The sequence below is a fragment of the Poecile atricapillus genome, chromosome 22 (genome assembly GCF_030490865.1).
Source record: "Poecile atricapillus isolate bPoeAtr1 chromosome 22, bPoeAtr1.hap1, whole genome shotgun sequence".
In the NCBI taxonomy this organism is placed as follows: domain Eukaryota; kingdom Metazoa; phylum Chordata; class Aves; order Passeriformes; family Paridae; genus Poecile; species Poecile atricapillus.
In genome coordinates this window covers 6991802-7006318 of record NC_081270.1, presented here as the reverse complement: position 1 = coordinate 7006318, position 14517 = coordinate 6991802, and the positions used below count along the sequence as shown (strand labels likewise).

At 47.2% G+C, this 14517-nt stretch overlaps 1 protein-coding gene across 5 annotated transcripts in view; it reads right to left on the bottom strand.

Moving 5' to 3' along the window:
* UBR4 (ubiquitin protein ligase E3 component n-recognin 4) overlaps positions 1 to 14517 on the bottom strand; it is a 95472-nt gene that overhangs the window by 74895 nt on the left and 6060 nt on the right. For all 5 annotated transcript variants that reach the window (XM_058855327.1, XM_058855328.1, XM_058855329.1 and 2 more), the window contains exons 7-32: positions 14216 to 14357; positions 13981 to 14105; positions 13198 to 13322; positions 12903 to 12962; positions 12581 to 12771; positions 12252 to 12351; positions 12010 to 12147; positions 11413 to 11530; positions 10833 to 11020; positions 10090 to 10249; positions 9876 to 9961; positions 8754 to 8923; positions 7838 to 8120; positions 7115 to 7247; positions 6624 to 6703; positions 6049 to 6177; positions 5304 to 5486; positions 5010 to 5132; positions 4694 to 4923; positions 3951 to 4075; positions 3150 to 3247; positions 2833 to 2990; positions 1967 to 2176; positions 1352 to 1453; positions 411 to 511; positions 43 to 241 (exon numbers count right to left, since the gene is read on the bottom strand). In XM_058855327.1, the coding sequence (XP_058711310.1) occupies positions 43 to 241; positions 411 to 511; positions 1352 to 1453; positions 1967 to 2176; positions 2833 to 2990; positions 3150 to 3247; positions 3951 to 4075; positions 4694 to 4923; positions 5010 to 5132; positions 5304 to 5486; positions 6049 to 6177; positions 6624 to 6703; positions 7115 to 7247; positions 7838 to 8120; positions 8754 to 8923; positions 9876 to 9961; positions 10090 to 10249; positions 10833 to 11020; positions 11413 to 11530; positions 12010 to 12147; positions 12252 to 12351; positions 12581 to 12771; positions 12903 to 12962; positions 13198 to 13322; positions 13981 to 14105; positions 14216 to 14357 (3757 nt within the window). The remainder of the gene's footprint in view (positions 1 to 42; positions 242 to 410; positions 512 to 1351; positions 1454 to 1966; positions 2177 to 2832; positions 2991 to 3149; positions 3248 to 3950; positions 4076 to 4693; positions 4924 to 5009; positions 5133 to 5303; positions 5487 to 6048; positions 6178 to 6623; positions 6704 to 7114; positions 7248 to 7837; positions 8121 to 8753; positions 8924 to 9875; positions 9962 to 10089; positions 10250 to 10832; positions 11021 to 11412; positions 11531 to 12009; positions 12148 to 12251; positions 12352 to 12580; positions 12772 to 12902; positions 12963 to 13197; positions 13323 to 13980; positions 14106 to 14215; positions 14358 to 14517) is intronic.

The window sequence follows — 14517 nt, the reverse complement described above, 5'->3', positions numbered from 1 at the left end:
CAAGAGCAGCTCACACGAGACGGGACCGAGGTCGTGCTTCACCTGTTCTCCCGCACGATGTAAGTGGTCAGCAGCTGCAGCAGCTGCCTGTTCTCCTGCACCACGTCCAGCTGGTCAGAGTCCTTGGGTGGGGACATGGTCATCCTGGTGAGCCAGGCCTGCAGCCTCACGGGCTCCACGCAGGCCAGCTGGGCCAGGGAGCCGCAGAGCCGCAGCAGGCTGGGGTTGGGGCTCTTCTCAGCTGGGGGGAAAGAAAATCTGTCAGTGACAGATGCCCCAAGGAACACCTGGGGAAATGGCTTTTCTGGAAAAGGTGAAGCTGTGACCCCTCTCCCTCCCACAGCTTCTCTTCCAACCTCAGATAACACAAGTGGAAAAGGCAGGATGGAGGAGATCCCGCTGGCACTCACTCAGCTGGAAGAGCTTGGTGAAGAATTTCAGCACCCGGTTACAGAACTTGGCTGAGAGGTTCTCGTTGGCTGTTGCCATCATGATCTGCACCAGCTCTCCACTGTACAGAGGGGAGAATTAAATCAGCTTTGTTAAAAGGCAGCCCATTCCTCTCTTCCACTGGCTCCACTTCTCTGTGCCCTCACGTTTCAGACTGGCAGGAGTTTGTGTTAACACTGTTACAGAAACTGCTTTCAGCCAAACAGCAAACCCAGTTCAGACCCAAACCCATAAATGGGCTCCTCAGTGGCATTTCAGTGCTCTCCATATATCCAGTCACAAAAGGGCCTGAACTGGCTCCAAAACAGAAGTCAAGGTTTTCTTGGCTACCTTTCCTTTCCATACCAACAGTGTACAGCCACCAGAGTGAACTGCTTTCACTCTGAGCTGTTCAACAGGCAGAGATAAAAGCCAGGCAATGATCAGTTTCTGCTGGAGTTTCTTTCCTCCTGTTCACCCCACACTCAGAACGCTGTGCTTGTGCTGGGCTGTCTCCTCCACAGCTGTTCCAGGCTGCTGCCAGCACAGTTTGTCTTTATGATCTAAGACAGGTAAACCTCCCTCCCTTTAAAATTATCAACCCATGGCCAGAGTGAGAGAATTTGAGATTTTGCAGCTAGGTCTGTAAGTGCCTCATGGAGCAGAACAATCATCCTGCAAGATTCCCCACTCATCATCACTGTGAGGCCTCGCTGAGTGTTTGATTTGGACAAAGATTCAGGTCCTCTCTCCCCTCAGAGTCTCTTCCCCCTCTCCTGCACTGCCTGAAGGATATCCTGGTTTTACAGAGTCTGAACTTTGCTGCACAATGGCATTAACATCACCTTGGTGTCTCTACAGTGACAAAATAACAGGAAAAGGATGAGAAATGAAGTCCTTGGGCTACAAATGGTGACTTCACCTTTCTGAAAAGAATTCCTCCATGGCTTTTCTGGCCTGGCTGCTCTCCAGCTGTTTCTCCAGGTGCTGCAAGCATTCCTCCAAGATGGACTCATCCAGGCCACTGAGGATTAAAAGGGGAATAGGAAAGGATCAAATAAGAACATCTAGAAACAATTTCAACAATCACAACAGCTCTGAGAGGCCAGAAGTGATCTATTTGCCATTACAATTCCAGTCAATATTGCACCAATTGAAAGCAGCTCTTCTTCCAAGAGACAGAAGAAAAACAATGGATGAACAACTTTACATAAACACCAACAAATCCACCAAGTTAGAGCAAAGGGACACACGATGCTCTAAGGCAAATCCCAGTCAGAAACCTAAAATAATTCAGGCACCTCACACACAAATTCCTATACAGAGCTGCTCTTCTTACACTTTAAGTCTCTTCTACTTTTACTCCTCCCCATTTTCTCTTGCTCTCACCCCCACTCTGCAGCTCTGGTAATGTGAATAAAATACTTCATATTTATAGTACACAAGCACAGAAGCTTCCAACAGATAAAAATAAGCTGATTTTTTCTGTTCCAGAACCAAGCCTGCAGCAGGCAATCTCTGCACACAGCTTTGTTACCTGTTTGGGTCAGAGTGATGGGCCAGGATGTTATAGCAGCCCGTGATCAACTTCTCATAAACACGAGCCAGGAACTCGTCAGACTCCGCTGGGCCCAAGATCCTCTCCAGGGAGTTGCTGCTGATTTCTGCCACGCTCTCTGTGCTGGTCTCCAGAAGGAGGGGCAGCAGGGAATGGATCACCTGGGGTGGGTTCAGATCATCTGACCAGCTTGAAAAGAAAAGGACACCATTTAATTCTCTGCGTGACACATCACAGATCGTCCCTACTGGAAACCAGAATTCCCATTAAGTGAGGCACAACTCTGCATGGAAGTCAGTGATGAAACCCTTTTTGGAAAGGTGGGATAAAAACACTGGACCAGCCATTTTCCCCCTCAGAAAAACAGTCATCCTCTGGAAAATTCTACGTTATTTTTGCATATATACAGTTACAAAATCTCCCTAGACAGTCCAACTGTCACATATGGTGGCTTTGGGGCTTGTCTGCAGTGTTAACAACTACTTTTTGCTTTCAGAGCATTTCAGACTAAGTCCCTGGAAAAAAAATGGCATTTCACTTTTCCTTACACATTAAAAACTTCACACAAGTGAATAATAACAAAACACAAATGAATTAGTTAGCTCCATATTGTGTCACTTTATATCCCGGTTTCTCCAAGTCCAGATTTGACAAAAAGGATTCCCTCAGGGAGCTTGATACCCCAGGAAAAGAGGAAGACTGTGTGCCATTAATTTGGTGTTTGGAGCTGTGAGCTGGAAGGTTCAGGTGAGAAGCAGAAGTGCTGCACAGACACAGCCCGAGGCCAGCCCTGGAGGACACAAAGCAGCGTGTGGAGCTGTTTTGTGACACAAGGAGTGACTTACACGATGAGATCCCCTGTGAGCCTGACCAGGGACAGCAGGGTGTGCTTGAGGGAGGCTGCCAGGGGCAGGCTCTGGCTGCAGAGGGTGCCCAGGTGAGCGGCCTGCACGGCGCTGATGTAGCTCTCTGCAGGGATGGTGTCGTTGGCAAAGGCGTTGCGCTGGGGAGGAACACACAAACACACACAAACACACACACAAACACACACAAACACACACAAACACACATCAGAGCCCTGGATCTGGACACAGCCACACACTGCCCCCCTGCCCAGCAACTCCTGCACCCACTCCAGAGCAGCCCCTGAGGCTGGACTCACCCATGAGCCGATGTTGGGGAACTCGTTGGTGTGGATGTTGTTCCAGGATTCACACAGGGTCTGCACAGCTGATGGCAAGTTCTGGACAAGAGCTGGACCTGCAGTTACACAGAACAATCAGGCACTAAATAAATTCATAAACCATCCCTAAGTTTTTAAGAGCATCCCAGCTTCCTTCACTTCATTACAACTGCAGAAAACATGAATACTAATCCACAAATACTAATCTAAGTCTTCAGCATACCAACATTTCATAGTTCCCCTTGTTATTCTGTGCCACAAACTCCAACATGGTCACAAAAACATTTCACTAACATTTCACTACCTAAGCATCCCAGCTTCCTTCACTTCATTACAACTGCAGAAAACATGGCACAAATACTAATCTAAGTCTTCAGCATACCAACATTTCATAGTTCCCCTTGTTACTCCATGCCACAAACTCCAACATGGTCACAAAGACATTTCACTAACATTTCACTAACTAAGCATCCCAGCTTCCTTCACTTCATTACAACTGCAGAAAACATGGCACAAATAGTAATCCACAAATACTAATCTAAGTCTTCAGCATACCAACATTTCATAGTTCCCCTTGTTACTCCATGCCACAAGCTCCAAGATGGTCACAAAAACATTTCACTAACCCAGGGGGGCACACAGGATATCCTTTAAGGGTTTGCCCAGCTGTTTCAGCTGGTGGAACACTGAGGACACTCTGCAGTGTCTGAACAGGGGTGGAAATCACTTTGAAACCGATTGTGGATAGACCCTGGAGCCCAGCCCTGCCCTGCCCCTCACCCAGAGTGTTGGACTTGCAGCGGCTGGAGCCGATGGCCAGGACGGCGGCGTAGCCCCGCAGCTTCTCCTCGGAGGGTTTGGAGTCCGAGGAAGCCTCCTCCGAGAGGCTCCGCAGCAAGTAGGATCTGCAGGCAGGATGGAGGGGATTTACCTCAGCAATCAGCAATTTAGTTCTGCAGCTCACAACTAAAGTGTGTCAATGCAGTGACAGATAAAACACAAACTTCTCAAGTTCTGCCCCACACCACTAAGGGAGTTCTGGGCTTTCATCCTCTCTAAGCTACTTACCAGGAGAAGTGCCCAAAAAGAAAAAGCTGATTTATTTTTGCTTTCTTCTACACAGGTTCTAACGAGAGTTTAGAAGAATTTAGATTTTTAATGTAAGAATTAACCCCCCCTCTCTTTTCCTGATGGTCTGACAGCTTCAGTATCATCCCAGAGAAATAACCTTAAGTAACACTATCCTAGAGGGTGGTTTTATCTTTGGAGGAAAAGCTGGTTTTGCAAGGAAGCCTTGGAAGATCAGACAAGGAGGCTACTCAGAAACAACAAATTCCAATGCATGGCTTGACAAGCTACTTGTTATTCTTCTTTTAAAGCACTGGACCCTCTAGAGGACATAAAGTAATTACTCTGGACTATAAAACTCCCAGGCACTTCTGAGAAAACAACACACAAAATGCAGAGAAAGTCCAAAGCACGGCAAGAATTTGTGCTCCTGCTGGAAATCCCAAGGACTGTACCTGGTAAAAGTGGCATAAGTGTCAATGAGCTGCAGTGTGGCAGGGAGGAGGTTCTTGGTTATCTCTGAGGACTTGTGGGGGTCAGTTTCTGCAGCTAACTTGGAAAAGTGCTCATCTAGAGAAACCTGGATCTTGGAGATTGCAGCATCGAGGGTGTAAATGGACTGTAAACTGGGGACTTCGTGCAGCTGGAGAATGGTTGTGCAGTCGACAGCACAGAAAGAAGAGATCTGAGAACACAGCAGATGGAACAGTAAGTGCAGAACACGCCACAGACACAGAGGTTTGTGTGTCCAGCTGCACCCCCAGACCTCACCTGTCGAGCAAAGTACTCCTCTGCTATTTCCACGTCGTACTTCACTGAGATGCACTTGCTGGAGGTCAGTTCCATGAGAGGAGCAGCATGTTCAGCCTTCATGCCCTGCTTGATAAGGTGATCCTACAAACGCCAAAACCCAGATCCATCACGATTGAACAGCACTCTGCAATTCACCACTTTAGAAAAGATGGGCACAGCACCCCCCAAAACAAATCCCAGGTGCAGCCAGCAGGGAGAGAGCGATGCTGTCACTGCCACCACCCCCCAGAGCCCGCAGAGCTGAGGCTGAACCTTGATCCACACGACGTAGGACGGGATCTGCAGGCGGGAAGACCAGCGCAGGGTGTGCAGGAGGTCACAGTCGCTCATCTCGGGGGTGTTCATGGCCAAGTGGTGCATGTAGCTTTTGGAGGGAGGCAGAATCCCCAGGATCCGCCACAGGATCAGGAAGTAGTACTGAAGGGCACAGGCTTCCTAAACAGGAACAGTTGGGAAAGTCAGCACAGAAAGAATGAAGTTTCCATCACTACAAATATCTCCTCAGGGACTCCACGCTCCTGTGCCAAATCAGAACTCTGGCCTGACTTTCTGTCATATTAAACAATAAAATATGAAGGGCACAGGCTTTCTAAACAGAGGAACAGTTGGGAAAGTCAGCACAGAAAGAATGAAGTTTCCACCATTGCAAATATCTCCTCAGGGACTCCACGCTCCTGTGCCAAATCAGAACTCTGGGCTGAGTTTCTGTCATATTAAACAATAAAATATGCAACACAGGAGTGAGAAAAGAAGAAATTGTAACATTTTCTCCTGTTTAACTGTGTTCTAGCCACACCTCCTGGAATTACCATGGACTTACAGCAAGTCTGAAGCACATAATGAATTAAAAACTCAAGAGATGTGCAACAACCACGAACACTATGGTTAGCTATGAGATTTTCACGTTCCTCCTTACTCCAAGCACTGTCCAAAATACTAAATACTTTGCCTGAAAAGACTAAGTTTGAAAATTTGTTATTCCTGAAGAGAGTCTCACCAGTGCAGTGACATTTTTGTTCTCCCTCCTCCTGAGTGTATCAAACTGGGAGCCAGCAGCCAGTAGAGAGGTGAGGGCTGAGTAGAGCTCGTCGTACTTCGTAGCCCTGGAGAAAAGGACCTCACAAACCTGCAGGAGATGACAAATCACAACCTTTCCTTTGCAAAGCTCTTCACAGCCCAAAAATAAACTTCAGGGAGAGGTTCTGTTGGGACTGAGGATCAATGGACTGGGGATAAGGAGCAGGCAGGAGAGGCAGCTCATAACCCTGATGGCAACAAATTTAGTGAGGAAACAAAACCCAGGGAAAAGCTGAAGCAAAGTGATGAGAAAACAACTCTAATGCTTTGTCTGAATCCCAAACATTCCTGCAAGCACTCCAACAGATCTTCACAGACTGTGCACAGTGACTGTGCCCTGACATCCAACCAGGGGGAAGAAGGAATCCCATTGTTATCTTATCTGGCCACTCCTCTTTTCTCCACTTAGTGAAAGATTCCTCTTTTTAATCTGTTTTCCCTGGCACTTGGGAAACCCCCGTGGCCCTGCAGAAATCTCTGCCAGCGGTGCCCTACCGTGCTGTCCAGACGGTTCAGATCATCCTCAGAAGCTTCTGGAGACAGGATGCAGTAGAACCTGGGCTGTGGAGCAGAGTCTGGAATGTGAGAACAAAAAACAACCTTCAAAGTGGCAGCTGGAACAGGCCACGTTGTGTTGGATTTTCTCCTCCATCCCCACAACATTCTGCATTGTATGGCCACTGCCAGGTTCCAAGCCTGCTCCATTATTATACCAAGGTCCTCTGACCTGTGGTACAGGCAGCCAAAGCTTTCCTACTCCCACAATCCTGGCTAAATAAACACATTTTTAATTACTTGCTGCATAATCCTAGAAGTGACCAGCTTTGAATTTTGGTTAATAAAACAATTCTTGTGTTATTAGATGTATTTTCACCTGTGGCCATTAAAAAGCAGAAGCTGCCCAAATCAAGGCACAGAAAAGACTCTCATTTATTTATAAAAGCAAATACTGGAATAAAAAAAATTCCTTCCATTTTATTTCTTACCTGATGAACAGTGTTTGGTCCAGTTTTCTTCCACTTCTTTAAAGCCATGATAAAGTGGGACAGACGTTCGTCTGCTGCTGTCCTGGGATCCACTCACCCAGCCAAGAGGTGGAGTCAGCAAATTATATTGTACCTGAATTAAAGAAAAACAAACAAAATCCCACCCATGGCATCCTTCTCACTGAGGGCTAGGGGGAAAATACCACCCCACAGAGAAAGAAACACAAAATAGAAACAATCCTATTCAAAACACAACATTCTACTCCTCTGGGGGGAAGCCCTGGACCCTCCCTGATGGTTTTTATTCTGGACTCAGCAGTTTAAATCCATGGCCAAGCTTCCCAAAGTTGGAAAAGCCAGGCACAAAGCACCATCTCATCCCATCAATGAGGACAGTGCCAGTGAAACACTAAAGAGAGGAAATACAACAGGGATTTGTGAAATAAACAGCCAAATGCTCAAGATTTTAAAGACATGGTGGGACAATCATCCTCTCCTCACTAGGATTTATTAAGACATCAGTCACACCAGGAATTCACACTCCAACTGAACCTGCTGCAAGGAACCAGCCACGATAATTAATCATTCCTTGGAACTCCCAAGTTTGACAACACCATCAAAACTGATTTACTCACGAGGGCCATGGAGAGAACACCTGAAATGATTGCCCACTACAGATTCCTGCTGGGTGACCAATTAAACATCCAGATGTCAAAATCTTACCTGTTCAAACAGGTACATGGGGGCCTTGGAGTACTGGTGGAGCAGGTAATCAAACACCAGGAGCAGCCGTGCCACGACAAGAGGCACAGAACTCTGCTGGGTCTCCATGTTTGCTGTCAGCTCCACAATGGTCTGGATGCACAGCATCATGATGGATCTGCGCCCTCTCTCCGAGAAATTGTGGAAAATGAGCAGCAGCAGCTGGAGATGCTCCACATTCAGATCTTCTGTGTCGTTGGGGAGAGTCCCCTGCAAGGCGTTTTGCTTCAGGGTGCCCACAAACCTGGAAATAGGAGAGGAAGTTTGTCAAGTTTCGTTTTCCTCTTTAAAACCTCTTTAACTACAAGTAATTATCTTTTTCTGCTTACTGTTCTAATACTGGCACTTTCACAAATGTTCATGTATTAGAATGAGACTGTGTGAGCAGTAAAAGCTACAGAAATTAAATCAGTGGCAAATGTATTTAGTGGAAAACAGGAAGAATTGTTCAGATGGAGAAGAGGTGATTCAGAAATGTTCCCTGGGAAGAAAGGCTGTTCATTAGAACTTTAAACCACCTAAACCCTATCAATGCAAGGCAGGTAATGGGCAGAGAGGAACAATCCCCTCACCATCCTGACAGGACCTACCAGAAACCTGCTGAAAAATGAGATTCTCTTTCCCTTTTTACAGCCAGCCTTGCTGCAATTCAGCCTCCTCCCCTGTAAATCCTGGCTGCAGGTCTCATTTCTGGGCTCTGGGTGAAGGATTCCCCAGCTCAGCAGACTGAGCCTCTGCTCCTCCCAGCAGCACAGATCCCAGCTCAGGGAACACACACACAAACACTGGGAATGCTGGGGACAGAGAATCTCCACTTGACAGGAAATGAGAGAGGTCAGAGATGACTGATTTACAGCTTAACATAAAATGATCTCACCTTTCCCAGACTTTAAGGCATTCTGGAACGTCAGGATCTCCCTGGGCAGTGGCTTTATGCTGCCAAATCAGGAGGAGTCGGGACAGCACCGACAAACTTTGAGGGTGGATGTAAAGAGGCCACGGACCTTCAGAAAATGGGGCAACTCCCAGCTGCTGGAGAAGTGTGTTCTGGAACAAAACAAGGGCTTGTTGGAGAGAAGCAAGTCCTGTGTGATGCTTTAATTAATTGAAAGTATGATCTGAGCATAGAGATGACAATAAACAGCAGGGCTCACACAGCAATGCCTCTCCTGTCACAGATACAGGGCAGAGCTACTGAGGGACACGCAGTGATGTCACTTTGCCACCTAAACACAACAAAGCCCCAACACCAACGCAGAAAAAAATGGCATTAATGAGTTTTTCTCATTCACTGCAATATCAGAGCAGGAGAGACTGTGCTAGTGTGTTCAGTATCTGTGAATCTGCAAGAAGAACCCTCTGACTGATTGCAGCAGTGTTTGCTTCCTTTCAAATGTAGTAAAAAGGCAGATTGATGAAAAGTCCAACTGCTTTTAAAAATTAACAGACAACAGTGTGTTTTAAATAGAGTAGGAAACAGCCCACAAAGCATAGGGGTTGAATTCAGCAGGTTTGTAACCTCCATGACAGGGTTAAGTCAGGTCAGCCCATGACCCAGCTAAGAAACCTAGAGGCTACAAAGTCAGGACATGAAAGCAAAAGGATTAATTTGATTCTCTCCTGAGAAATTCCAAGGCCTTTTGGCATCAGTCCTGACAGCAGAGCAAATCTGTAGGAATGTCTCTTGATAAACTCATGGGTAGAGGCAACTCTCCAAGACAAAATACATAAATTCATTTCCTTCTCAGCTTTCATCACCTTCAAAGTCCAGTGGATTATTCTGAACTCTAGATGTTAAGTTCACTGTGCAGGATGTTTTGTGCTGGATGACTTGGAAGGTCACTCAAATCACAGGACTCAAAATATCACAACTTCTTTTTGCAGAATTTACTCGGGGTCAAATGGGAACAACCAACACACTACTCAAGGTGTGAAGAACCCAGACATGAACAGACACCAACACTTCTTCATTTTATTTATGCACTCAATCCCAGCTCACCTGCAGGGCAGGGGACTGAAGGTCTGAGGTCACCAAGGAATGGTTGAAGTGATACAGAGCAGCAGCAAACTCCTCATCTGATGTGCCTGTACGACAGGGATCGAGAGCCTCTTACTACCTTTGCTCTCCACTATTTAAAACTTGGACAAAAAAGCCTAATAAAAAGAGACTCCTCTGAGCTGTACAGCTCTGCCAGAGAGGTTTGCTCACTCACCCTTCAGGCCATCCTTGTCCACCTCCTTGATGATGCTCGCCAGCGTGGCCATGTGCTGCTCCGACAGGGACACGCTCAGGTAGTTGCGGATGAAGTTATTCCTGGAGTTCAGCATAGAAGAAGTGATAAAGTTCAAAATGTTTGAAGCTAGGCTCAAAAACTGAAAAGAAAAGAGAAACACACTATAGAAGCAACAAAAGCAGAGGGACAACATTCAACAAAAATGAAACCACCAGCAAAATAAATCGAGTCCCTTAAACCTTCCCCACCCTGCAGTGGAGGGAAGGTGCACTCATGGCAACCCAGCTCCAGGTCTGGACCAGAAGCGATGCCACAACTCCCTGAGAAGGTTGGAGGCCTCCAACCTCTCCACAGCACTATTTATTTTTGTCTTTACCCAACAGAGCTGGAGCTAAAAGCATTCTACCAGCAAGTCATGTCACTTGCAGCTCTGCCCCCGTTTTCCCTGTCCCTCTGTAACCCAAACAGATACAATCTCCAGCCTCTGCTTCCCCGCCAGCAACAAACCCTGAGACACTCCATCTGACAGCAGAGGAGGGAGAACATCCTTCTCCACAGCCAGCACACTGATTCCCCCGAGCAGCGTGCCACAACCACCTGCCACTTCCCAGGGAGGCTGCCAGCTGTCTGTCTGTCTGTCTGTCTGTCTGTCCCTGGCAGGAGCAGCAGCAGTGCCTGCCCCGAGCCCCCACAGCCCCCCTGGGGCCGAGCTCCGGCCGTACCAGCTCCGGGTCCTTGCGGCTGGCCAGGATGTTCCCGTTCTCCCCAGCACTCTGCTTGTTGGGGCTCTTCACCCTCGGCGAGCTCTCCAAAGGAGGGGGTGGAGGGGGTGGTGGTGGGGCCACTTTCTCTTTGCTGGGAGAGATTGTCTCTTCAAACCATTGCCCCAGGATTGGCTCGCTGTCGTCATCTAACAGGGCAGGAACAACAAACCCACACTGTTACAAGCAAATACCTCACAAAATACCCAGCCTGACTGAGGCCTGAAGCAGAATTTCAGTGAGCAGCCTTAAGGTGTTCACCTTCATTCCTTCTGTCCAAATCACAAAGCAAAGCCCTGTCACAGAGGTCCAGCAAGAATTTACACAAGGAAATCATTTCCACTCTCCTCTTAAGTAAATACTGTCAAATCCCAGCCACTCAGGCTTCAGTTTACACACAAGAGCGCCACACAGACCTTAAAACTGCTCAGTATTTTCAGTGCTACAAGTCACAGTCTGAGAAGGCAACAGCACAGCAGGCCAGCTTTCCATTCAATGTGCAAAGCAGTGTAAAACACAGAGCTGCTGCAAACTGCATTACCTTGGCTGCTGTCCTCCTCAGTGCTGCTGAAGTCATCCTCGTAGTAAGTGTTGGAGTCTGTGGAGGCACTGGCATCGCTGCTCATGGAGCCCTTCCTCTGGCGCTGCAGGACACAGGCCTGAACAGCAGAAATTTAGCATTGTGAAAGATAATAATTTGAAAGTAAGATTAACTTCTTTGTGCCTTCTTGTTTTCTTCTAGGAAATTTGTCTCGATTAGTTTACTAATGGTTTTTCAAGGCTTAAGTTGGAGTAAAAATTATACAGGATGGTTAAAAATAAAACAATTTAGGCCAAGCTTGTAAGCAGCACTTGAAATAACAGCTCTAATATAAAATCATCTGTTACCAATGCAGCCTTTCCATCTGCCCACTAAAATCACAAATACCACTGAACTTACAAAAAAAGCGCATTTCCATTAGCACAAATTTGTCAAATTTACATCTCTGAAAAGAGGAAAGAGAAAGGGCTGACGACTTGTCAAAGGAGAATTGTATGTTCTTTTATATTTGTATATTGCACAGCCCTGGTTTGTTAAGTGATGCCAGCCTGGAGTGGCTCAGCTCCAGGAGTTCCCCAGCTGTGTGCCAGTCCCCACCTTTCTGTAGGAGGTGGAGAGCAGGGTCAGCAGCAGATTAGTGAGGGGCACGGAGTCGATGAGCCGCTGGATGCGCTGGATGGACGTGCTCTGAGCCATGACATCCAGCACTGCTGGGGGGCCATCGCTCTCCCAGCCCTGCAGGACAGAATTTCAAATTAAACTCAAAGGAAGGGAAATTGGTAGGAGAATTCCAAGTGTGCATCAGTGGAGAAGGCAGAATGCCTCAGGACAAGACATACCTTGTGCAACGCCTCCACTTGCAGATCTTGGAAAAGAGATGACAGTAATTTGATGGCATGATTTGCCAGCACCACTGACAGCACCCCAAACCCCTGATGCCTACAGAAACAGAAAGGAAAGAACATCATTTCAGGAGGGAAAAAAAAAAATATATATATTAAATAAAGTGACTGCTTAGCTAAACTAGAGACAAAAACTTCTTTCCAAGACACAGGAATTGAATTGCAAATAGAGATAAAATTCCACGAGACCAACAAGCCCCTGCAGCAGCTGCTTGCTGGGGCTGGTTAGAGCCCTGGACAATGCTTCCTGCAGGGGTGTCACTTACCCTTTGCCAGGTCCCAGCTTGGGAGACCCCACGCCCTCCTTAGTGCGAGCAATGATGTCTCTGACACGAAGAGCAGCCAGGGGATCCTTCTCCTTCCCCTTATCAGCCAAGGCCGTGGGGCTGAGGTTCAAGATGAGGAAGAGGCTGTTCAGCAAACACCAAGCCCCGAGCAGCTGGAAGTTCTGATAATGCTATCGTGCCAAAAGCCATGGGGAAGGGGGGAGAAAAAAGCACCAAAAAAAGACAAAACACCGTCAATCCCAATGTCAAAAGTACAGCAGCACAAGAAGGGTGAAAAATCCTGCTGAGATGGAAATCTTACCTCACCCCCTGCACGGCGTGAATTGCTGATGGCTTGTCCAATCATTTCATAGATTTCAAGCTGCAAATAAAGCCAAAACCGTGGTCAGGCACCCCACCAGACAACAACAAAAATAAAAACTCCAAATGCAATTGTATTTTACCCTCTACAATCAGCCACCCCTTTAACTCCTCCACAGCAATGGCAATGTCCCAAAATCATAGCTGTGCATTTCAACGCAAATAAACACAAATTCTGTGCTCTTCTTTGCTTGATGAGGAGGAAAACAATGAACACTCTGTCGTTTAATACTTACACATTTCTGTACAATAGTAGCAGCATCATTTTCATAATCTTCTTCTTTGGAGCTCGTTGATCCTGTTCGTACCTGTTGGGTGCTGCCCACGTGCAGGATGGCCATGCAGGTGGCCACGCTCACACCTCAGGGAAAATAAGTGCAGGGGACATTCTTAGCAAGAGCCAGTTTGGGGACAAAATGTTCCTGTTTAGCATTTAATTTAATTTAATTTTCTTAATTTAACATTAAGAAAAGCAGTATTGAACGTGTCCATCAACTTGATGGAGCAGGGAATGCTCAGTGTTACAGTGAAAGAGTAAAAAAAAATCTTTAGTACCCTCAAAAGAGTGAAGTTTTACCCTACAGAAACACATGGCAGCAGTTAGAGGAGGTAATGTTTTACCATGTAATTCAATACCATTTTTAGGATAATTTTCAGACTCTGAGTGCCACATCTCCTTAAAGTCTCCCCCACAGCAATTAAACACTCAGGATTTTTGGTGTGCTTAAAACACTCCTGGGAAACAAGGCTGATTGGGGGCTGTAACAAATTAAGCTGAAACCTGAAGTAAAAATACATCATGCTCTGACTATAAAAAGGAAGAGCAGAAATTACAGGCTGTTAAGAAAACGTTGAGTCAGTCTTTTTCTTAGATACTTAGACAGGAATAGTGGCAGTATCAGCAACAACTTCAATATTAACCCCATCACCACACCGTGCTGCAGAGCTTCAAAAACCTACCTGTGAGCCTCCACCACACAGGTAAAAAACCACCAAAAAACCACTGGAGATCCACTCACCTGCATAGAGACAGCTGAGAGCCAGCACAGTCACGTCCTGGAGACGTGTGGGCGTCAGGGGCTCCAGGACAGGCAGGGACAGAGTGTCCAGAGCCATGGTGACATCGATGACCAGCGAGTGGAACCTGCGGGCGGGGACACGCGGTGAGGACAGCCCAGAGAGCGCTGCCCTGGCAGCTCAGTGACCTCCCCCAGGCACAGGGAGATGTCCCAAGCAGCAAGGGGTGGCACTGACCCGTTGCGCACGGCCGTGGCGTCGGCCACGGTGGCCGGCATGATGAAGAAGGAGTTGGCGGACACGGCGTCCTGGAAGCGGTTGATGTAGCGCAGGAAGTACGGCAGGTTCAGGCACACGCGGAGAAGCTTCTCGGAGCCACCTGCCAACCACAGCAGCAGGGCTCAGCCCTAACGGTCCTCAGTAATTAACTTAATTGCTCTTGGCGGTGAGAAAATGCCATCAGAGATGAGGCAATAGGATAAATAGGTTACACTTGTAACCCCAGCTGCTGAAGTTTGCAGACCACACTTGTAAATGTC